The sequence below is a fragment of the Eublepharis macularius genome, chromosome 9, assembly GCF_028583425.1.
Source record: "Eublepharis macularius isolate TG4126 chromosome 9, MPM_Emac_v1.0, whole genome shotgun sequence".
NCBI lineage: Eukaryota > Metazoa > Chordata > Lepidosauria > Squamata > Eublepharidae > Eublepharis > Eublepharis macularius.
In genome coordinates this window covers 26,324,130-26,347,756 of record NC_072798.1, presented here as the reverse complement: position 1 = coordinate 26,347,756, position 23,627 = coordinate 26,324,130, and the positions used below count along the sequence as shown (strand labels likewise).

At 42.8% G+C, this 23,627-nt stretch overlaps 1 protein-coding gene across 2 annotated transcripts in view; it reads left to right on the top strand.

The window, feature by feature from the left end:
- The window catches only part of DGKI (diacylglycerol kinase iota), a 335,998-nt gene that overhangs the window by 291,294 nt on the left and 21,077 nt on the right, over positions 1 to 23,627 (top strand). For both annotated transcript variants that reach the window (XM_054988623.1, XM_054988624.1), the window contains one exon: positions 3,987 to 4,012. In XM_054988623.1, coding sequence (XP_054844598.1) covers positions 3,987 to 4,012 — 26 coding nt within the window. The remainder of the gene's footprint in view (positions 1 to 3,986; positions 4,013 to 23,627) is intronic.

Below are 23,627 nucleotides of genomic sequence, written 5' to 3'. Positions count from 1 at the left end.
AAAGGTTATGAGGAAATAGCCTTACAATAAGCAGACCAGGTCTGTTGTGGGGTCAGAAGCAAATGAGAGGTAACCAGCAATTTTCCTTTAGGAAGAATGACAGCCTCAATGGCCAAGATTTCAGAACTAAAGCAGCTGTGGAAATCAAGACCTAGGCCGTTTCCAGACGGCTTACCTGCACCCGGGACGTCGCGCCACATTTTGGATTGTGCCGGGAAAAATGCGAAATATCGCGTTTTCCCCGGCACAATCCGAAATGTGGCGCGACGTCCTAGGTGCAGGTAAGCCGTCTGGAAACAGCCCTACTTGGTTGTGGTGAATTAGTTGAGTAATGCCTTCCTCACAGTCTCTTATCTTTGAATTTTGGGGACCAAATTAAGTCATCTTTCATTCCAAGCATTTCCTAGATTTGTTATTTGTATGAGTGGTATGTGTATGTGTGTGCACTTACCTTGTAATGCTATCCTTAGGAAATGAGATATTTTCTGTTATGCAATTTTAGAATATATTTCAAGTTTTATTGTATATTTGATGCTGAAAAATCTGCTGGTGACTTCAAAGGGTTCTGTTGGTTTTTTAAAAAAATAGTGTGGTTATTTATACTTTAACCACTTTTGTATTTTATACTATTATCATTGTAAGCTGGCTGAACAACCAAATGTTGGCTGAGAATATAAATAAGCAAAATCAATAAATTCTGAGCTATGTGAACAATTGTCTAATCCATTTAATTATGGGTTGTCACCTTTGTTCAGTATTCCCTGGAACTGATAAAACAACAACACCATTCGATCTATATACCGCCATTCAGGACAACTTAACACCCGCTCAGAGCAGTTCACAAAGTGTTGTTATTATCCTCATGACAATCACCCTATGAGGTGGGTTGGCCTGAGAGAGCTCTGAGAAGCAGTGACTGACCCAAGGGCACCCAGCTGGCTTCAAGTGGAGGAATGGGGAATCAAACCCAGTTCTCCCAATTAGAGTCCTGTTGCGCTGAACCACTACACCAAACTGGCTCTCAGTCCTTTCAAAAAGCATGCCCACTCCTTTCAAGAAGAATGCCGTTAAAAACTTGTGCAAAATGTCATCATGGATGTGAGTTTCCACACCTCTTCAAGGAGTTGGTTTCAAAAAGAAGAAGCCAGTAAAAAAATGGCCTAATTCTTAACTGCCATGATTTTTGATGTATTGTCGAAGGCTTTCACGGCCGGAGAACGATGGTTGTTGGGGGTTTTCCGGGCTGTATTGCCGTGGTCTTGGCATTGTAGTTCCTGACGTTTCGCCAGCAGCTGTGGCTGGCATCTTCAGAGGTGTAGCACCAAAAGACAGAGATCTGCCATGATTTTTACTTAACACTCTGATGAAACTGGCAACAGTGCCAAAATCATTTGTCACATAGACACATATGGGGAAGTGTGTAGTCCTCAGGCCATGAAGTACTTTAAAGATTAGTTTAAAACCTGCACCTTGAATTAAACTAGGAAGAAGATGGCCAGCCAGTGTCACTAGTGCAGTGTAGGCTGTGCATGAGTATGTTAGCCAACACCTGTTAACAAATGTACAGTAGCATTCTGAAACACTTGAAGATTTTGAATGGTCTTCCAGGGCAGTCCCACACAGGGTATTTTGAAGTAGTTAAGCATGGAATTTACAGAATATACAGAAAGAGGATCCAGTGTGTCAAGGTCAAGCCAATCAAAAAAGGCTGAGAGGCTACGCAATCAATGTAGATGGAGAGAAGGCTTTCTTAGCAACAGGAGCCTGCTTCTTAGAAAGGGTGCCAGGGTCTGACATAATTTCTCCTTTGCATTTGAGCTGATAACCTTCATCCCATCAGTCACAGGAAAATCAACTCCTTTCAAAATTGCAGCAAGCGTTTGAGAGAACTGTTGTTTAATTTACCTGGAAAATTCTAAACTCTAATAGAAGTCTGTGGTGGATGGACCAGTCTTACTTGTCCACTGCCCTTATTATAAGGAGTGATCAGAACCAAACATGCCTTAAGCAGATCATGATATAACCATGATAATTGTATAACTGTAAAAGTCCATTCCATACCAACCAGTTTGTTGCTCAGTAGAGAAAAGTGCATTTAGCGTTTGATCTTTAATATGTATAGGCCCTCTATAACCTAGGAGAGATCAGTAATTTCCACTGAAGCCATAAAGCCCTGAGCCAGCCCAGATGAGGGGGACCAGTGTGGACGCTGAAGTACAAGGTAATATGAGCCTTGGAACTTCCAACCCCTGTCTTGAGAATGCTTTCAGTAGTTCAGTTAGGCTACATAAAGGTAAACAGGAAACCTCTAATCTGTCCCTGGAAGTTAAGGACACAGAATAAGACCACTTATTATCCACATTGGGTATCTAAAACAGGAAGAAAACTCTTAAAGGATAAGGAGTATAATCTCTCTGTCTCTCTCACTCATACACACACATGCACAAAACACCATCCCCCAGTTCAAGGTTGATGTAGCACTGAAATGAATTAAGCCATAATTATTATTTGCCTCACTGAATCAGGTTTCAATGAGACAAATGGGGGTCTATTTTTTCTTCTTCTACCATCATGACCATCGTATAGAACAGTGCTTTCTAACTTGTGGGTTGGGATCCAAAAGTGACGTCTTACACAGGTTGGACACTTGTCAGCTTACCTTAAGTTTTGATGGGAAATGTAGGCGTCCTGGTTTTACAGCTTGGCTCTCCATTACAGCTGCAAGACCAGGATGCCTACATTTCCCATCAAAACTTGAGGGAAGCTGACAAGTGTCCAACCTGTGTCAGGCGTCACTTGTAGCTTGGCTCGTAGGCTCTGAAAGTGGGTCTCAGGACAGCAATCCCTTCTCTTTCTCTCCTTTCCTTCCTTTTTAGCTTCTCACATTCTCCCCTCCCCCTCCCCCTCCCCCTTTGCAACAATAATGAAAGAGGGGAAGCTTTCAGGCAACAAGTAACTTTACAATAGTAGGTGGAAGAAGGGGGGGGAGTCTGGAGAGTAGATGGGAGCTTTTGGCACATGGAAAAGTGAGGGGAGGGGAGAAAGAGGCATGTGTGTGAACCTAGGCTCTGTCTTGGCACTGCTCCTTTAGCAGCCCAACCTCTTGTCCAGCCCCTTGTAGCGCCTCCCTGCTACTACCCGCCACAGGATATGTATGGCACATGCCTCTTTGCCAACATCTGCCACCTTCCTGCATCTTCTCAACCATACACACCTCTGTAGCTTCTCAGTCTCTTGGGCCAGCCCTGAAGGTGTCACCATATGAAGTACATTTGGACTTGTATGTCACCATATCAAAAAAGATGGGAATCACTGGTATAGAGATGTTTTATTTTTGATAAACCTACATTGACCAATGTTAAAGGTGAGTGGGTGCACTGAAGAGTCACAGAACTCATATTGCTTTGCATAGGAAGGAAACCTTATTTCTCCTGTCTTAGTTATCATAAGAATAGCTACTATTTCATCACCTGCTGAAGTGCTGCTTAAGTTGTAATTCACTTCATACCCCAACCCCCTTATTTGTTTGTTTAGCATCATGGCCCATGGGTAATCTTCACAACTACAGTTGCTGGTTGTTCTTTCACCAGTTCTCAGTATATGATATTGATCTCATTTATCCTATAGAAAAAAAACTTGTGATGGAGATTAGCCCAGAAATTCATTATTTGTACAAGACCGTGTAATGAACTTCATGGACTGATAAGCTATTTGAACGTCATTTTCTCTCTCCCAGTCCCCTAGTATTCTAGAAACACAATAGTTGTTCCTGAGGATGCAATCTGATGCAAAGATTTAGATATGATAAAGAAGCTGGAATGGAAGCTGACCACCTGTTAGAGCTTGTAATATAATTTGTGGGAATGTTTGGCATCGTTTGAATTCTCTTGTACTTAATGGGCTTGCAGAAATCCCTACAGTTTCATTGAACTGTGCTGTTTTTCATCTTACAAAAAGATTGATTGACCTTTGTCATTTATTTCCAGGTCTCCAGTTTCTTCAGAGGATCAAGGTAAGAATCTATGTTTATTGCTTATGATGATGAAATAAAAATAGAAGCTGAGGGCCACTTGGAAAACTAAGTTTGTAGAGTTTTTTTTGAATGTGGGAAAGAATCAACTCCTGATGAAGACACGTATTGCTCCTTTATGATTTCAATGGAAAATCTGTCCTGTTCAGCCAAGCTGATCCTACAGTTTAGCCTTTTTACAATCCTACCCAGTAATAAGATTAAATTTTGATCTGAAAAAATGCTTGGAATATTACTGGCATTCATTATCTGGAACCCTTACTTAGTGGGAGAAGTTTGGCCCTCTAAATCTGCACCCCGCCACCACCAGGGAGAATACCACCTGCTTCCTGAGCTTCCACACAACGTCATGCTCTTTCCAAGTGCAGCTTGTAGGGCTCAGGGGACTTTCTTTTTTAAGCCAGAGCAAAGGAAACCTCAAGATGCTAGGGACTCAACCAGGGGACCATAGATTTGTGAAGATCCTGAGCTGTGGCCCATCCTTTGTGGGACAATACCCAAGGCTCGCTATTATGAAGGAAAATGTAAAATGTAAAATGACACTGTACGGGCAACTACATGTTCGTTTCCGTGGGACTTGTGCTGAAGGAGCACTTAGATGGCTCAACCTCAGCGGCTGCGAAAAACAAAATTCACCTTCAAGCCTTTGAAATGTCATTTCACAATATCATGAAAGCCTGTCCTGCCACAGCTGAGTGATATGTTTATTGCATTTGATCCTGGCTAAAACTTGACATTGCTGCCTCTGATTCCCATACTTCAGAGGAAACATTGCATTTGAATAGAGTGTCCTGGGTACTGGTATTATGCTCCTTGTCAGCAGGCAGTGATTTATAAGATGAGCTTACAGTTTTCCGTACATTATCTTATTACTCCACCATTTATCTATTAATTGACTGTCAGACGGCATATGAACAACTTCCTTATGGCTCCTCCTGACTTTCATCTCCAGTATCTACCATCTACCATCTTCCCTTCCCGTCTGCTTTTGCTGTTTTCTTCCTTTACGCACATTCCTCTCAACTTCCATGTGCCACCTGTGCCTCTGTGACCAGGGACCCGTTCCACAGTTTGATCAATATCCCTAACCACTCTAGTACTATAAAAGCATTTATGAGCTTACTTTGAAATGGAGAATCAAAGCCACAAGCACTCTTCACCTATCATAACAAGGACATTAAAAGCTTCTGGTTAATGACAGTGAAATAGCTGGTCGAGAAATGCATTACTGCTGAGGAGAAGAGCAAGCCCAGAGATTTCTGCATGCTGGTTTGCTTACGGAATGAGGGACTCACCAGATTCCATGCCGATGCTTTGAAAACTGCCTTTGTATTAAGGTTGCCAGGCCTAGGTCGGGAAATTCCTGGAGATTTGAGGGGAAGAGCCTGGAGAGGGCAAGGTTACGGAGGGGCCTCAGTGGGGTATAATGCCATAGAGTTCACTCTTCAGAGCAGCCATTTTATCCAGGGGAACTGATCTCTGTTGTCTGAAGATCAGTTGTAATTCTGGGAGCTCTCCAACTACCACGTGGAGATAATAGATCCATCCAGGCCAGCATTTTGCTCCCCTGCTTTGTGGGTCTACTCTTGCACTGCAATCCTGTGCAAGGGTTCTCCAGCCGAAGATCTTCTGCAGGCCGGTCTGTCAATCTTCCCAGAAACGGGCAGGTTTAGACTAGAGTAACTCTGCATAGGGATTGTATTGCTAGAGAGAGAGTCTGTTTGGTAATGGCCAATCCTGTGAAGTTTTGAACTCTAGGAAAATTGTCATTTAATGTATTTTAAATGTTTGCTGCTGGAAGCTGCCTTCAGCTCCAGGAAAGTCTTTTAAATAATAATTTTAATAAAGTCCAATAATGACTTAACTGTTGAAAGCAGACCAAACTATGTGTAATCCTAGAAAGCTGTTGTTGGGACTCCAAACAAGGGAGCCCTGGAAGGGCATTATGCATTGATGCTAAGGTGCTAGCGAAGGGGCTTAACTCTTCCTTTCCACCTTATCATTCCTCTGTTCAAACATCCCCCTGCCTAGTTGTCTTGAGCCCCAGTAGGGAAAAGAGAATCCATTTACACTGTAGTGTGGCCTTGGTCCATATCCCCCTCCCCACGGTTATTTTTCACGGCCAAATGATATGTCTGGAGTTCCAATCAAGCAGGCAAGCCTGGAGCAGGTTTTGAGAGAATGAAAGTCATAAGGAACCCAACAGAGAGTGATTTTAAAATCTTTCTGAGGCTGATTCAGAGACACTTCCCTTGTGATCCTTTTTCTGACAGTCTTCTACATATTGAAGCTTGTGTTTTGTACCCTTTTTACCTCTAATAGGTAATGAATAATAAAATATAAAATATGACCTTTTTCTGTCAATGAATTATAGTCTTTTTAAAAACATACCTTACCCTTTTCACAGACTCTCCTATAGGTACTTGCATGTTGAGGTTTTGGAAAATAGATGTACAGTTACAAGCTACTTTTTCGGTAAATATTATTTAATTTTGGGATAGTCTATACTGTCTAAGAAACTAGACTTGGAATAAGTGCAGTGCTTGCTGAACCCACCCTACTGCTTTAATCGAATCCACCGTGCATAAATTAAAGCCCCTTGATAAGTGATCCATTTTAAAAGCTATCTTATATTGTAATAGCAAACTGTGGCCCCATCAATGTACAGATGACACCCAGCTCTATATTTCATTATGTAAGCCTCCAGAGTTGTCATTCTTGATTTTAACTGGTGCTCTGAGGCTGTGATCAGGTGGCTAAGGGCCAAGCTGCAAGTGACGAATGACACTTGAATGGCAAGTGGATCGAGTGGAGAGCAAGTGGAGGGCAAGTGAACAAGGAGGAATACACTTGCCGTTCAAGTGGCATTTGTCACTTGTAGTTTGGCCCTAAGGCAGAATGAATTGAATCTGAATCCAGACAAGACAAATGTAATGCTGGTGTTCTAGAGGTGTTGGAGACACCTATCCTGGATAGAGTGGAGTTGGCTTTTTGCACAGCAGGTTAAAAGCTTGGGAGAGTCATGATCCCAACTTTGGTGTTTGAAGTTGAGGCAGTGGCCAGGAGCACCTTCTGTCATCTGTATCTGGTTCAATAACTCACTAATTTCTCAGCCAATCTGGCTACGCCCAGGGCTTATTTCGAGGGGGAATGCACAGGAACGCAGTTCCAGCAGTTCCCCAAAGAAGTCACATGATAGGTGGCCCTGCCCACCTGACTCTCAGCCATTCTGGACCTGTTTCAGCCTGGATTGGGGCCAAAATGGCCCGGATCGGGCTTCTGATGGGTGGTGGATCACTCTCCCACTCAGCAGTGGCCTGATCCTGACCATTTTGAGTCCCTTTTCAGCCATTTTCAGCCCCTTTTTGCCATTTTGGGCCCAATTTCAGCCCTGAATGACCAGGATTGGGTCCAAAATAGCCAGGATAGGTGATGTCATGGGGTGTGGCATATGCAAATCAGTTATGCTAATGACACACTTCTGGTGATGTCAAGGGGCATAGCATATGCTAATGAGTTATGCTAATGAGTACCTCCAGCTCTTTTTCTACGAAATGACCCCGGGCTACACCGTTCCCTGCAAAGGCTCCAAGGTAATAGCCATATACCTGTATATAGTGGTTTGAGAGAAGTGAGTAATACCATTGAACAGACAGAGGTGGAGACAACTGCTGATTGAACACTCTTGGAAAAGCCTATTCGAAACGGGAGGATAGCGCGCTCCCTGTTGAGCAACTTTTGGTGGCTGTGGATCTTCATGTCTGGAAGATGGCTACTACCTTGTAGCCTTCTCCGGGTTGGATCTGCACCTAGTAGAGATAAAGGAAAAGAAAAAATGATTATAATTCTATGAACTAATTTTTGGAAAACTTACTTCTTGACTCCAAGACTCCGGACCATAATTAATTGTTGGCTAGAAATAGAAAGGCACCTCCTGATGAATTGCACTGTATGATTGTTGTTATATCATATATGTTCCTGGATGTGAACTTTATTATTCTTGCATTGAGTACTGAATTTGGCTAAGTGGAGCACCTTGCACTTTAATTAGTTTAGAGAATCTTCTTAATAATTGTATTTATTAAAGTTTATATCTCTAACTTATTATTTTATATTATTGCACAGTGTGCTTTAAGAACATTTAGCTTAATAGATTACTTCTGCAGTAGGTCTTTTGTCTTTCTGGTTCTTATACTCTGTGGTGCCCCTCTTGTATGTTTATGGGATCTGGAGCGGAACAGGTGGCAATGCCTGGCCCCTCTTCACCCAGCTGGGATCAGGAGTGGAGCAGGTGGCAATGCCTACCAGCTGCCTTCACCCAACTGGGATCAGAAATGGAGTAGGTGGCAATGCCCACCCACCCCCACCATCACCTAGCTGGGATCAGGAGCGGAGTAAGTGGAAATGCCCATCCCCTCTTCAAGCAGCTCGAATCAGGAGCAGGGAAGGTGGCAATGCCTGCCCTCGTCTTCACCCAGTTAGGATCAGCTGCAGTGCAGGAGGAAATGTCCACCCCCCTTCACTCAGCCCAGATCAGAATTGGAGCAGGTGGCAATGCCCACCCCCTTCACCCAGCTGGGATCAGGTGAGGAGCAGGTGACAATGCCTACCCCCTTCACTGGGCTGGAATCAGGAGTGAAGCATGAGGCAATGCCCACCCCCCCCATTCATTTGGCCTGGATCAGGCATGGAGCAGGAGGAAATGCCTGCCCCCCATTCAACCTGCCGAAATCAGGTGGGGAGCAGGCAGCAATGCCTTCCCCCTTCACCCAGCCGGAATCAGGCACAGGGTTGGAGGCAATGCCCATCCCTTCATCACCCAGCTGGGATTAGGAGCAGGTGGCAATGCCCACCCCCACCTCATCTGGCCGGGATCAAGCATGGAGCAGGCGGCAAGGCCTGCTCCTTCACCTAGCCAGGATCAGGAGTGGAACAGGTGACAATGCCCACCCCCCTTCACTCATCTGTGATCAGGTGTGAAGCAGGAGGCAATGCCCCCCCATTCACCCGGCTGGTATCAGGTGCAGAGGAGGTGGCCATGCCCACCCTCCTGCCTTCATCCAGCTGGGATCAGTGATGGAGGAGGAGGGAATGCCCACCTGCCCACCCTCCCCTTTCTAGAGCCCGTTGTATTTTTTTCTCACTACAGGCTTTGTTGCTAATATGTATATATTTTTCCACTCAGCCACAGCTGCTTCTCATGTTTTAACAATTTTGCAGCTGTCCTGGACCACTGGACTAATTTGGGGAGCTGATCTTAAATAATCAGGAATGGAGAATATAAAATCCCAGCCTATAAAAAGATGTGTGGCTTATGAACACTGCATCAAATACAACTCAGTTCCTAGAATCAGAGAATTAAGAACATCACCTTGTAGGAGCAGTGTTTGTCTTTAAGGAAGAATGGCAATAGATTGCCTTTCAGCACATGTAGTGATGTTTCTGACTCTGATGTATTCCTCCCAGAATTACAGAGTTTTATGAAAGTGGCTCCAATAATGTACAGGAACCAATTGCCTTTCATGTTTTGTCACTGGTGCCCTCCAGACGTGTGACACTTCACTCACCAGCTCATAGTACCAGACATCCCATAGGGGAGCCCCTGCCTAAATACAGCATTTGACACTTGTTCTTTGTCAGCAAAGATCCCATGGGAATAGCAGTCTATGCAATAGGTTTATCTCCTGTCTCATTGTCAGCGGCTCTGACAAGAGGAAGCTTCAACCTAAATGCAAGTCATAGTTATCGGTTCTGACTGCAAAAGTAAGTCCTAGCTGGAGCTATGTGATTAACTTGTACGAACTGGGAAAAGGAAGCTGCACTGTGAAGTTCTTTGCTGAGCTCTTGAATGGCATTGATTGAATTTGGAAAGCAACTTCCACCATGCATGGGGCACACAGTAAAGTCTGGCAAGACAGAATTGTTTTCATGGGAGCTCAGGATTGTTGTAGCTGGGACAAACTAGTCTTAGAAATCACCTCCATTGTAATTCCTTTAATATACTTGGGCTGCCATTTTAGTAAGATTGCCTTGTGTGGGGGCGGAGAGTACTCTCAAGTCATAGTTGACTTATGGCGACCTCTGATGAGGTTTTCATGGCAAGAAACTAACAGAGGTGGTTTGCCATTGCCTGCCTCTGCAACCTTGGTCTTCATTGGAGGTCTCCCATCCAATTACTAACCAAGACCTACCCTGCTTAGCTTGGGAGATCTGATGAAATCAATTGCCTTGTGTACCATATTTAATTATCAAGAGCATGTAGAGAGTTCCACACATCTATCCCATGTTTATCCTGCATCTCCTCCAAGGAGCTCAGCTGAGCAAATGATCATGGTTCGTCCCCTTTCTGTTTTATTCTCACAGCATCTCATGTTAGGCTGAGAAAGTGTGATGGGCCTAAGTCCATTCAGCGGATTTCATGGATAACAACAACATTCGATTTATATACTGCCCTTCAGGACAACTTAATGCCCACTCAGAGTGGTTTACAAAGTATGTTATTATTATCCCTGCAATAAACACCCTGTGAGGTAGGTGGGACTGAGAGAGCTCCAGAGAGCTGTGACTCGCCCAAGGTCACCCAGCTGGCTTTAAGTGGAGGAGTGGGGAATCAAACCCGGTTCTCCAGATTAGAGCCCTGCGCTCTTAACCACTACACCAAACTGGCTGGGGGGGGGGCGGGGTCTGAATCAAGGTGAACCAAGGGCCTAGTTTGACACTCCAACCACTGTACAACACTACCCCTTGTGAGACTTTGGAGATTTATGGGTTTTCCTGTCTATCTGCAAAAAGAAAAAAAATCAGTGGCAGAAACTGGGAGGATTGGTGGTGACACACAAAGAAAGAGTGTTGATGTGGTATAGTGTTTAGAATGTTGGACTAGTTGTGGGGAGATCCATATTCTACTCTGCTTTCTGTCTTGAAACTCACTGGGTGAGTTTGGCCAGTTGCTTTTTTCTCAGCCTATCCTACCTCACAGGGCAGTTGTGAAGCTAAAATGTGGGAGGATCATATATAACACTCTGAGCTTCTTGGAGGATGGGTGGGATTTTAAAAAATAAAATATATGTGAAGCATTGGAAGAATTTGGCTTGGTCCATTGTAGTCTGTCTCTCTCTCACTCCCTTTTTTGTTTTTACTGATTACCAGTGGGGTGTAGTTGTTAGAGCATCAGTCAAGAATGGGGGAGACCTGAGTTCAAATTCCCATTCCTTGGACCAGTCACTCTCAATCCAAAAACAAGCATGTCATAGCAATAGTGGAGAAGGGGAGAACTATTTTACACTGCCCCAAGAGCCTTGGAGGAAAGGTGGGGAGGATAAAAACGTACTAGAAATGCACTTCACAACAACAAAGCAGCTCAACTTCTTCAGACTGTCTTCCCATTTCTTGGTATCCCTACAACTTCTTTGTAAAATCACTGCTTCAAAAAGCCATTGGTGATTTCATGCATCTCCTAATGAAAGCCTGTAGGCTTCTGGTTCTGGGTGACGTGGAATCTGTTCACATAGCAAGAAATGAATGTGTTTCAGAATGTGTTCTCTGAAGAAAGCAGAGAGCACAGCAGGAGAAAGTCCTGACTACAGGTATTTATTTTGATTAATTAACCACTCAGAGAAGAAACAGCTCATATATTCTCTTTGGAAAGAACATTCAAGGCCAGCTACCCTTGCGGGAGAGATTACTTGTGGGACAAGCTTGATCTTTCATTTTATTTCTTATTTCCTCAGCCCAGTGGAGGATTAGAATGGCTCTGTGGATATTTTGCTTGGAGCAGGATGTATTGGCATGCATCTGTTTGAATCGCTGTTAATACTCATCCAGATCAGAAATATCCCTAGGAGTGTGAGCCAAGATTAAGACGTATAAGGGTGGATGAACACCTGAACTGCTGATAAAGCTGATGAAGTCACCATGAAGTATTTTTTTAAAAAAGTATAATCACTGGGAACTACTGTGAGCTTGGTCACTTTCAAACTGTTTTGAAACTTACAGGTAAAGAACCAATAAAGCTATCTGCAGGACTGCACTCATTTCAACCCACTCAAGCTCAGTGGGTGAGGCAGCCTTCTGTTGGGCTCCCATGTTACTGGTCTCATGAGTGAGTCCTAGGCTGTGGAATTCCTGACCCCAATGAGGTGAGGTTAACATTGTTATAGGCCTTCCAGGGCAGGTCAAAAGTATTTTGTTTTAATTTTGGAAGATTAGTGCTTTAAATGAGCACATCTCTCTGCTGTCCACTTGTTTCGCTTTATATAATTGTAATTTGATTCTGTATCTTTTAAAATTGTATTGGATTGCATGCTATGGTTTTACTTGTCAGCTGCCTTGAGTTAGAAATGCAGAATATGAATTAACTAGAAAAGAGTCCCCAGACCTGAAAAGATTTGAAAAGCTTAAATCTAACAAGTTTGCAGCATTCTCACTCTTGGTTCAACTCACATTATTTAAGAGTTCCCGGGAGGCTGTAATCTCAGCACTTTCCAGAGACATAGCAGAACATTCGCACAGGCTTCCTGTTAAGAAATTATGCTGTGGACTTCACCATCTTGTTCTCCAGCTCCCCTCTTGGTCAGAATCCAAACACTGAATTCCTAGACTGGAGAGACATCTCCAAGCTGATGTGCCTCTTTTGATCTTGGAATCTGGTCTGTGCGCTCAACCTCTGATGTTCTCAAGAATCAATGTCTGTATTAATCCATTTCCCTAAATTAAGAAGACAGCATACTTGACCTTGACTAGGAGATTAACAGTCCACTACAGATTGTTAAGGCATTTCTATAAATATTACAGACAAACAAGTGTCAGGTCTACAGAGTAAATGAATAAAAAAATGCCTCATTGATTGGATGGCCTCTGCCTGCACACTGAACACCTGTCACTTGAATTAGTGGTGTTGAATTCTCCTCACCTTGCAATGAGAAATGTTGTCAGAGTAGATGCCATCAAAATGTCTCTGCATGAAGATATCTAAGCGTCACCTGCCTTGTCAGCCAGTAGAAGCATCAACTAGATTTCAAGTTGTGTTATGTCCATCCAAGGCCTCTCTTTTGTCCATTGGTATGTCTAGCTGCCACATTGAGCAGTCCCATTAAAAGGCAGCTTGATTGAGCGTGCACAGTGGAACCGCAGAGGTCGAAAATCCCTTCAGACAAAAGGAAAGGGAGGAGCCACAATCTCCAGCAGGATGCTTTCTGAATAGCCAAGTGGCTACGGTAATTAGGAGTGAAGGCATTTGTCTATCCGGGCTTGGTTTGCTTGGCTTTTCTTTCTGCATTTTCTTTTAAAAGCGCCTTTATTCAATTACTCTTCTCCCCCTGCCAATGTAATGCTGTTTTAATGAAGTGCCTGAGATAGCCAGCCAACTCTCTCCCTCCTCCTCCTCCTCCATTTATTCTCCCTACCTGCTTTTTTTGGCCTGGTCACAAATGTTTGCTTCCTTTTCATTTGCTTCCAAGAGTGACAAACTAGTTCTGGCCTTAGTTTTTCTTTGAAAATTGCTCTGTGATAGAATATATTGGAGGAGTCAGTGGGCTGGCGCTCTGATGGCTCAGACAGTGAAATGGACACCTCCTCCCTCACACAGAAGGCCTTTTCATAACAGTTTGCCCCTGTTGGTATACTTTGAGGAGGAACTGCAGCTGATCCTGATTGTTGTACCTTGAGAACGCTTTTTAGATGTATATCGATAATGTGAAATTATTCCGTCTTTCCCCTTTACATTATTGGAATGGACTGGTTTTAGGGATGGGCATTTTGTATTCCTTCTGCGTGTTGTCTGTGCACAGAGCCCAAGAACAGGTTTGCATTAGGGCCTGGGCCTCCAGGCGATGTTAAGCTGCAAACTCATATCAACTACATTTCAGAAATAGTTCTTTTTGTTGTTACTGTTTGTAACAAATAAGATTGTACAGGTTGGATTGGGGGAGGGGCTGTCCCAGAGAGATGAACCCTGGCTACTCACTGCATTCGGTTCTACCTGTCTTCTGATTTTACATGACAGATTTTTATAATTAATTTCAGAAACCGTGTATGTCTTTGCCACGGTTTTCTGTTACTATTATTTGTGCAAATTTTCTTCCATTTCGGCGAATCATGCACAGAAGGTCCCATTTGTTAGTGCAAATTCTGATGCACATTGCTTCCCATTCATTTAAAGCTAGATAAATGGGTTTAAAGGAGGAAGATATATGTGCAAATCCTTCCTTATTTTGAATTGAAAAATGCAGAAGACTGTTCCTGATGGGGTGAGCTAACATAATTACATATGGTGTAGAGTGCCATTTAAAGACTGAGTGGCTATCCGATTCGTATCTGGCCCTTCCTCCAAGGACCTCGGGGCAGCACACCTGCTGCTCCTATCCTTTATTTTGTCTTCGCAACAACCTGTGACTTGGGTTATGCTAAGAGAGAAAGGACTGGCTCAAAGTCATTTAAAGCCACTCTTTCCACTGTTATGATAGTCTAACAACAACAAAAAACAACAACTGTGCTTAAATACCAGTTTTCTAGATAGATTAGTACCCTACTCTGAGTTGTGAACAAAGTAACTGTTATTATTATCACCACAATACAAATGGGAAGCTGGGGCTGAGAGGAGTGGCTTACCCAAGGCCACCTCCTAAACTGTAATGGGTTTGAACCATCAGATGAGCGGAGTGCTGATTAGACTGTGGTGCTGATGGGTGCCATGGCACCCTCCAACCAAAACCTTTCCTGGCCCCCGCCAAATGTTTTTAGAAAGTAGGCATGGCCAGGTGGATCTTTTGCCCAGCTTTTGCCCAGCAGTGCTTCTAATTGCCCATTAGAGATCTGTTTGGCTGTGCAGATTTTTAAAAAGTTGCATCAACAATAGCTGCCACCACACTACAAGCTTCTTCTGGAAATGTTGAAGAGTGATTATTGGAGTTATGCATAACCTCGCTCCCTGACATTTTGTGGTGGGTTCCACTTCCAGTGACTGTCATTTTGAGGTTGCACCCACCATGCTGTGTCAGAATTCCAAAGGTGCCCACAGGTTCAAAAAGTTTGGGGACCCCAATCTAAAGCTTACACCCTAGTTCCTAGAGATCGAGTAGTCTTATTTATTTAGGGCATTTATTTCCAGCTTTTTAACATTAAAGGCAGCTTACAACAATGAATAACTGTTGTAATAAAAATACAACTATTATAATATCTAAAATGAATAACAAATATAATCAGATCAAATAATTCAACTAAAAAAAGCAGGAAAAGATGGTTGAAGTGTATAAAAGCAGAACCATAGTTGCAGGGAGCTCAGACCCTCTTTGTCTTGCTAATGCTCGCACAGGGCAAGAGATCAACTTCTGTTCCTTCCATCTGTTGTCCTAAAAACAAAGCCTACAGGAATAAAGTGTAGAAACTTATTCATCAGGATAGAAGATGTAGTGTGATGGCTTAAGATGTTACTGCTTCTCAAAACAGGAATTTTATTTTAATGCATTGCCTTCTTAATATGACTTTTAACCAGGGCTCATTTTGAGGGGGAATGCGCAGGAACGCAGTTCCGGCAGTTCCCCAAAAAGGTCACATGTCAGGTGGCCCTGCCCATGTGACTCTTGGCCATTTTGGGCCTGTTTCAGCCTGGATTGGGGCTGAAATGGCCTGGATTGGGCCTCTGACAGGTGGTAGATCACTCTCCCACTCAGCAGCAGGCAGATCCTGATCATTTTGGGCCCCTTTCAGCCATTTTCAGCCCCTTTTGCCATTTTGGGCCCAATGTTGGCCCTGAATGGCCAGGATTGGATCCAAAACAGCCAGGATAGGTGATGTCAGGGGATGTGGCATATACAAATTAGTTATGCTAATGACACACTTCCTGTTATGTCAAGGGGTGTGGTATATGCTAACGAGTTATGCTAATGACTTATGCTAATGAGTCCCTCCAGCTCTTTTTCTATGAAATGACCCCTGCTTTTAACCAATGGTTATAAACAAGTGCATATTTTGTCAGTTCCATTACTGGATTGGAACCCAGTGATTAATCTCTGCTAATGGAAGGCAATTCTGTTAGTAGAATGGGACTTCCTGCTTTCCCACCTCACTTCAGGCCACCGATGTCCCCAAAATGCCATTTCTGGGGGACACGAGACACTCCAGGAACAGCAGCAAGGGCTACTTGGAGGTCTGTAGTGTGAGGGAGGAATCAGTCCTCCTTGCATTAGTGGAAACTATTGCTGAGATCCAACGCACTGTTAGGAATGTTAAAGACTCAATTAAGATGAATCCTCACCTTTCCAAATAATAATTAAATTTTTGTAATATGAATAGTACCTTCATATCTAAAAAAATTGCCATTTCTATCATACATTTGCTTCTATCATACGTTTGAAGGAAATACATTTATGTTACCTTGAACCTCTTGGAGGAAGGACAGGATTAAAAAAACCTGATAGATAGATCAGAAACAATACTTCTCAAACCTGGTAGATTTTGGCAAATTTACATATGTTAAATTAGGTGTGAGTGTTGGAAGTGTAAGCATTTTATAACAGCGATATGCTCAGAGATTAGAATTTATGAATTTCAAACTCTTTCAGTGACAGCTAATCAAAACATGCCATTTCTTTTCCTAGTTCTATCTTTTATACTTTTGGCACAAAAAGAAGGATTTGTGCAGAGAAAACATCTCTATGCCTTTAAATAAATGAAGAACAATGAGCAGCAGAATCTGAATTTACAAGCTGGGACCTTTCCATTTAACTAACGTGAATATTGATGAGTTCATATGTTGCATGTAAAAATAAATTAAAATACGCACAATGTGTTACTGTTAGGTTTGCCATCTCCAGATTGAAAAATGGGTGGAGATTTGAGGTGGAGACTTTAAAGGACAGAGTTTGGCGATGGGAAAGACTTCTATTGAGTATAATGACATAATCCACCTTCCACAGCAGCATTTTCTCCATAACTGATCTCTGTAGTGTGGAGCTAGAGTTGCCAGTCCCCCAGTGGGAGCAGAAGGTAACCTGCCCCTTAGTTCCTTTTCTTGGCACTGCTCTGAGCAGTGATGGGAGAAAAATAAAATAAAATAAAATAAGGGCTGTTGGGTTTATGATATGATGTTATTTCCAGGAAAACCTCAGAAGTGGGATCACTAGGAATTGTCTAAAACTCTGTGGTAAAACCATGGAATTCCTAGTGATTCCTAGAGAGCATTGCCGTCACTTCTGGATTTTCCCTGGAAGTGACATCAGCTCTCTTTAGGAACAACTAAAAAGTCTATGGTTTTACCATAGACTTTTTGGCAATTCCTAGAGTGGTGAGCCATCACTTCCAGGAAAACCATCAAATTGTTATTGATGTCTACCCTACCTCTCCCCCCATCTGTTGCTAGTTGACAGGTTGGGCCTGGCAAACAACCCTATCTGGAGATCAGTAGCAATTCTGGAAGATCTCTACCTGGAGGTTGATAACCCTAGTTACTATGCACAATCGATTTTGCTCATGGCTTACCTAAGAGGAAAAGAATTACATTAAGAAAAATGGAAAACTCAGGCAATAGCAAAACTGCACTTATGACCAATCACTGAAAATTTCTGGAGTCCAATCAGAAAAACAACATTTGCTATGCCACTCTGCAACCCTGATAAGGCAAATAGGAACTAGTAAACCTAGGAGAGACCTTGAGAACTGGTGTGGTGTAGTGGTTAGGGTCCCAGACTGAGAGCGGAACTACAAGTGACAAAAGGCACAGGTTGGACACTTGTCAGCTTCCCTCAAGTTTTATCGGGAAATGTAGGCATCCTAGTCTTGCAGCTTGGCTCTCTGACGGCTGTCCAATGGACTTTTCAACTGTCACTTGTCCAACATTCCGCCAAGCTGCCTACATTTCCCATCAAAACTTGAGGGAAGCTGACAAGTGTCCAACCTGTGCCTTTTGTCACTTGTAGTTCCGCTCCCAGATTCAAGTCCTCAGTTGGCTATGAAGCTTAGAGTAAGTGACTTATGGCCTGTCATTATCTCTCAGCCTAAGGGAAGGTGGAATAAAAATGTAACAAAATACCTTGCTGAGTTATTATTTGCTAGTAGAATCCTTGTTTCCTTAAAGTTGGGTTAAATATGCACTGGATGAATGTAATCAATCCAACAATAAATGGATGGGAATTTGCAGGCTTGGGGAGTGGTATTTAGATAAGGTATTCTAGCTTTATGCCACCAATCCCATGGAATGGTTGAACTAAGGATGCTAACAAATTTTGTGACCATACTAATGAAGTTCATTAAAATTATTGTTAAAATCGATGCCCCCTTCCCCCCACTCCACCCCCACCCTGTGATCTGTACACGAGTAGCATAAAAGAAACAAATGAACTGGAAACACCAGCAAGGAAAAGAGGATTGAAAAAGGATCATGACGATATATAAAAATGAAACAAATAAAAGAGAATGAGCATATTTGTAGAAACTTCATTCTTTTTTTAGCATGTGAATTTTTCGTCCATTCCAAGAGAGTCCCTCTGCCATAGGACGTGGAATTAAATTACTTGCAGTTATGTGCATTACCAAAGGGTCAGATAGCAATGAGAAATGAAGATGGAAAGCTATGATGGAGTAACCAGTCTTTTATGCCATGAATATATGAAAGCAGTTATTCAGAGCTATGTAATGCAAAGGGTATACTGCACCCGCCAACATTAAAAACACCTCTAGGGCACTGGCTTGTTGTAATCCATGATGAACAGAATTTCTTATTGCTGTCTGACATCTGTTGCCAGTGTCCCAATATTTATGAAAGAGAGAGTCTGTTTCTTAACAGTGCCAATTGTGGAAAGTTTACCTAATTGACATGCTTTTTTTTTTTTGCTGGCAGCCTTAGCAAAGAGCACAAAGGTTTAAAGATGCATAGAAAGCAAGTTACCACTTTCATCCTCTGGCTCCTACCAACAGGAGAAAGGAAAGCTATTGATGTTCTAGCCAGCCTACGGAAATGTACAGTGTTGCCAGTTGGGTGCTTTGCCAGTTAGTTATATGGGTAGAAGTCTTGGGTCTGCACTTATGTCAATCTTGCAGATTTTTTTTCTCTTTCATCAAGTGCAAATTCACTTATCTAATCAAAGAGCAATAAAGCATTTCTATTTCTCCCCATGGATGCTCATGTTAAAAAAAGTCAAGACAATAATGACTTGGTTTCAGTGTGTGTTTGAATGGAATAATGCTTTGCGACATCCTCAAGGCCCAAAGATACTTTATGGCATGGTAAAATGTGTGCATAATTCATGTTCTGCATTGTGCAGCAGTGACATTTGTCTCCTGAATAAATACATTTTTAAAAGCCTTCTTTCGCCCATAATTGCACATTGATAGAGTGCCAGCAATGTTCCCCCCTCCCCTGCCCCAGAGAGCTGAGCCAAGCCAAACGACTTGTGTCATTTTGTGTTTGCGTTCATAAGGGTCAAAAAGCACCTTTCTGTTTCAGCCGTTTTCAGCACTATTGCAAACATTTGTGCTGTTGTGATGCCATTCTCTTGGTTTTCTTCTTTGCCCTGTCCTTTTTGGCTGACCCTGTAGTTTCATCCAATTGGATTGTCAACCTATGTAATTTAGTCAATGAGGGTCCTACATCTAAGACAATGACTTGACAGACACTAGGAAACAAAATCACATGGCTAACCAGAGACAATTGGATGAAAGGGTAGGTGGACAAATGAGGACACAAGTTCTGAGAAGAAAGGAAAAAATAGCTCTGACTAGTGGCAGCAGCCAGGGGCAAGTCTCCAGTGTTCTTCTGCCTGCAGTTCACAAGGCTGCCTGGAGGGGTATGTGGACTAAATTTCTGGGCCCTGGTCTATCAGTGGTGGTGGTGGCTCATGAGGCTGGGCAAGTTGTGTGACTTATTTTCACATAGTTTTTAGGTTGGGTTTTGGTAACAGGAGGGTGGCATGCAGGTAATCTATAGTTAGCTAATGCAGCAAAGTTGCACAGTCAGAAAAGTGTGGGATAATGTATGGTGGAACACTCTTCAACCCACAACAAGTAAAACTTACCTTTATTGAAGCTAATTCACATTTCCTTACATTTTTGTAGTAGAAGAAGAAAAATAGAAACCTAATCTAAACAACACTATTCCCTAGTGGCCAGAAAATCCAGTTGCATGTAAGTGGGAGCAAGCTTGTGCAGGAGAGCTCTGTAGAGCCATCTTGCTTCTTGTGAGACCACAAAGAGAGAGAGAACAAAGGGCAGAGAAAAAGAAAGAGGAGCCAGAAGTTTCCAGATCATACAAAGAGAGGCATCACACAAATACAAAGTTTGTTTTTAATGTAAAGGGAACAATAGCACCCCCTCAGTGTTCAGTCATACTGAGTCACTGCTTTTCCAACATAATCTTTATCTGGGGGCCAGAAGTGGCAGTTGGCACTCTGCCAGTGCAAGAAGGCTTCCTTTGATGTAAGAGGCTCTCTGACTGATGGAAGAGCTCTTGCATCAGGGAGCTCTTGCATCAGGGAGAATTTTCCTGCTCTGGAGGAAAGCGCCATTGCTATCAGAATGGATCTTTGGGATCCAATCCCTTTCATTCCATATGGTGGCATCACACAGTTAATTTCCCTATCTCCCTCTCCAAGTAAGCAGCTGCCCTTGGGAGGGCAAGAGGAAATGTGTGATGCTGTTGTGTCATGTTGTTTTTAGGAATGCCAACTCCAGATTGTGAAATTCCTGGAGATTTGGGACATGTAATCTGGGAGACCAGGGTTTGGGAAGGGAAGGAACCTCAGCAAAGTATAATGACATAAAGTCCACCATCCAAAGCAGCCACTTTCTCCAGGGTAACTGATATCTGTAGTCTGGAGACCAGTTGTAATTCTGGGAGATCTCCAGCCACCACCTGGAGGTTGGCAAACCTAGTTGTGCATTTCATGTACTCAGTTTGATGAGAAAAAAGAGGAGACTGGATGGCAAAACACTTTTTTGCGGGGTAGGGGGGTTAGACATAGGTAAAAAACACTAAGCATACCCAGAAAACCTGAGTAGAAAGATACTGAGAATTTGACCTAAACAGAATATTCTGGTATCTCTTAAGATCATGTAAATCTTTTGCCCTTTAGTAAAGACAAGTGGGGGACCCAAGGATTTGAGGGAGGCTTCTCATTTTCCCCTCCCTCTTTTCTTTCCCTGCCCTCCATAGCTATCCTTTCCCTGCTTCCTTCTTTCCTTCCCACCCACTTTTGTCTGCCTGCATCTTCACACACACCCACCAGCAGCTTTTCCCCTGTGGCCCAGTTGCATGATGGGGAACTTGTAAGGACTTGCTGGGGGTATTTCACTTTCCCTGTATACCCTTCCCCACACTATTTCCTCTCTCCCTTCTCCTGGCAGCCTCCATATGCTCACCTTTCTCTACATCCTTCTCTCCTTCAAATCCACTAAATGACTTATATTTTACCAGTCTCCCCTATTAATCTATATTTGCTTCATTTACATACTGCCTTTCTCCACAATGGGGACCCAAAGCAGCTTACATCATTCTCCTTACGTCCATATTATCCTTGAAACAACTCAGAGAGGTATGTTAGGCTGGGAGTATGTGACTGGATCAAAGTCACCCAGTGAACTTCCACAGTAAAGTAGTGATTCCAACTTGTATTTCCCATACCCTACTTGACTTTGAAGCTCTAACCACTATCAACACTGGCTTTGAACAGTAGCAAATAGTCATGCCTGGGTGACTCATGCAAGTCATGTGGTATCAAGTCGCCTAGTGGTTGTTTCTGGCCCTGGCCCCAATAAGTCCTCCTTCAAAGGCCAAAACAGCCTTGGAAAGGACCCTGCCCTCACCCTCTACCTTTTACTGACAGAAACCAAGCCTGGGATACTGTTATGGTTGCCTAGCAACAGCCACTGAGGGCGATTCTTAAAGCTACAGGGGCCCGTTTATCATTTTTTTAACCTTCTTCCAATATATATTTTTTTAGATCTCAGATTTTTCTGCAAACCTGGGGCATTTTTTAGGTGTGCAGGAAGATCTTCCTTATCCATTCATGGCTCCAGTTTCTGGATTTAAGTATCCTCATATCAGGGCCACTTGGTTATTAGTATATAAGATTTTCATGGAGAAGACCTAAATAGAAGGCTGGTCTTTGTCGTATCTCTTCTGTTTTAGTTCTTACGGAGTTTGAAATGAATATTTTATCTTTGGTTCAACATTTTGAGAAAGAGGAAAGTCATGTATCACAAACAAGAAACAGGTTTTGAAGGAGTGGTCTAATCCAGTTTGTGCTAATCGATTTGGAAAAGCTGTTGAGCTGAAGCTGATGAAGGTACAAACAGAGCCTGATGCTCAGAGAAAACATGTTCTCTCCTCTATTTTAGTCATGGGCATGTTCTCTTCTTTCTTTTTTATCCTTAAAAAGGAAAGCCCAGCATGTGGCTCAATTAAAATAGCTGCTGGGTGTTTTTCAGACCCGATAAATATATTGGCACAAAACTTGCCTTAAGAGTTACACTGCTGGTATCTAGTGTTTCAAAACTCTGCTGGTTTATATTTTACATTTTCTGTGCCATGGAAGCAAGAGATGAAATGTCCTTGAGCTTTTCATACCAAAGCCACTTGCAAGAAAAATATGTGTATCTTATATCTTTCTGTGCTGAGAGTGAGAATCTTATGTTAGTTTCTTTGCTTGCTTCTATTCCTTTATCTTGTAGCTCTTCCTGCAATGATTTTCACACATTTGTAGTTTTATTCCTGAAGCAGTAATGAGGTCCTTGTGGAATTCTCTCCATGGAGGCATCAGCACAGCACAAAGCCACATGGCTTGGGCTTATTCTTTTATTCTGCCGTATATAAAATCAGGCTCAATGGATGTACATTTCAAGCATCTGAAGAAGTGAGCTCTGACTCCTGAAAGCTTATACTGAAATACAATTTGTTAGTCTTTAAGGTGCTGCTCAACTTCTGTACAGTTGAGGCAAGAATCTCAGTGCATAACAGTGCTTAGGGTGGAGTTATATGTTGCATGCCTGTATATGTAGAAAAAACCCAAAGCATCTTCGGGAAAGCATGATTTGGAGTGCAGAAGTGAAGGTGGGAAGGAAAGGAGGTGTTCCACCCTTATTTTGCCCACTGTATTTCCTCTGCTTCCCATGCACCCCCCAACATGCTTTGACATATGTTTACTAGAGTGTAAACATGTCTGAAATTCTGGCAAGAAGTAAAGAGACATATAGGGGGAAAAAATGCCATGGGAAATTTGTAGATGAAAGAAGGGTTAAGCACATTACTCCTGCACTTCAAACTGATCGCTCTTGAAGCTGCTTTAATAGAAATGATGTTGTACTTTAGTTATGTGCATTTGAAAGTAATATGTAGTTCTGCCCTGTGGCTATCAACCCATATTGCTTCTCCTTGCTTCTTTTTTTGCTCATCCTTTGGATTGTTTCTGTCTCTGTTACTTGGTACTCGTTTAGTAGGTAAGCCAGAAATTGAGTGGTGGTGGTGGTGGTAATCTTGAAACATCTAAAAAACCAACAGCAAAATGATTGAGCAGGAAAGCATGTAGATGTTGGTGTGTAAACAGAGAGTTAGTAGCAGGATTGCCAGGTCCTCCCCAGATCAAAACCACAGGGGTGACCGGGGCACCTG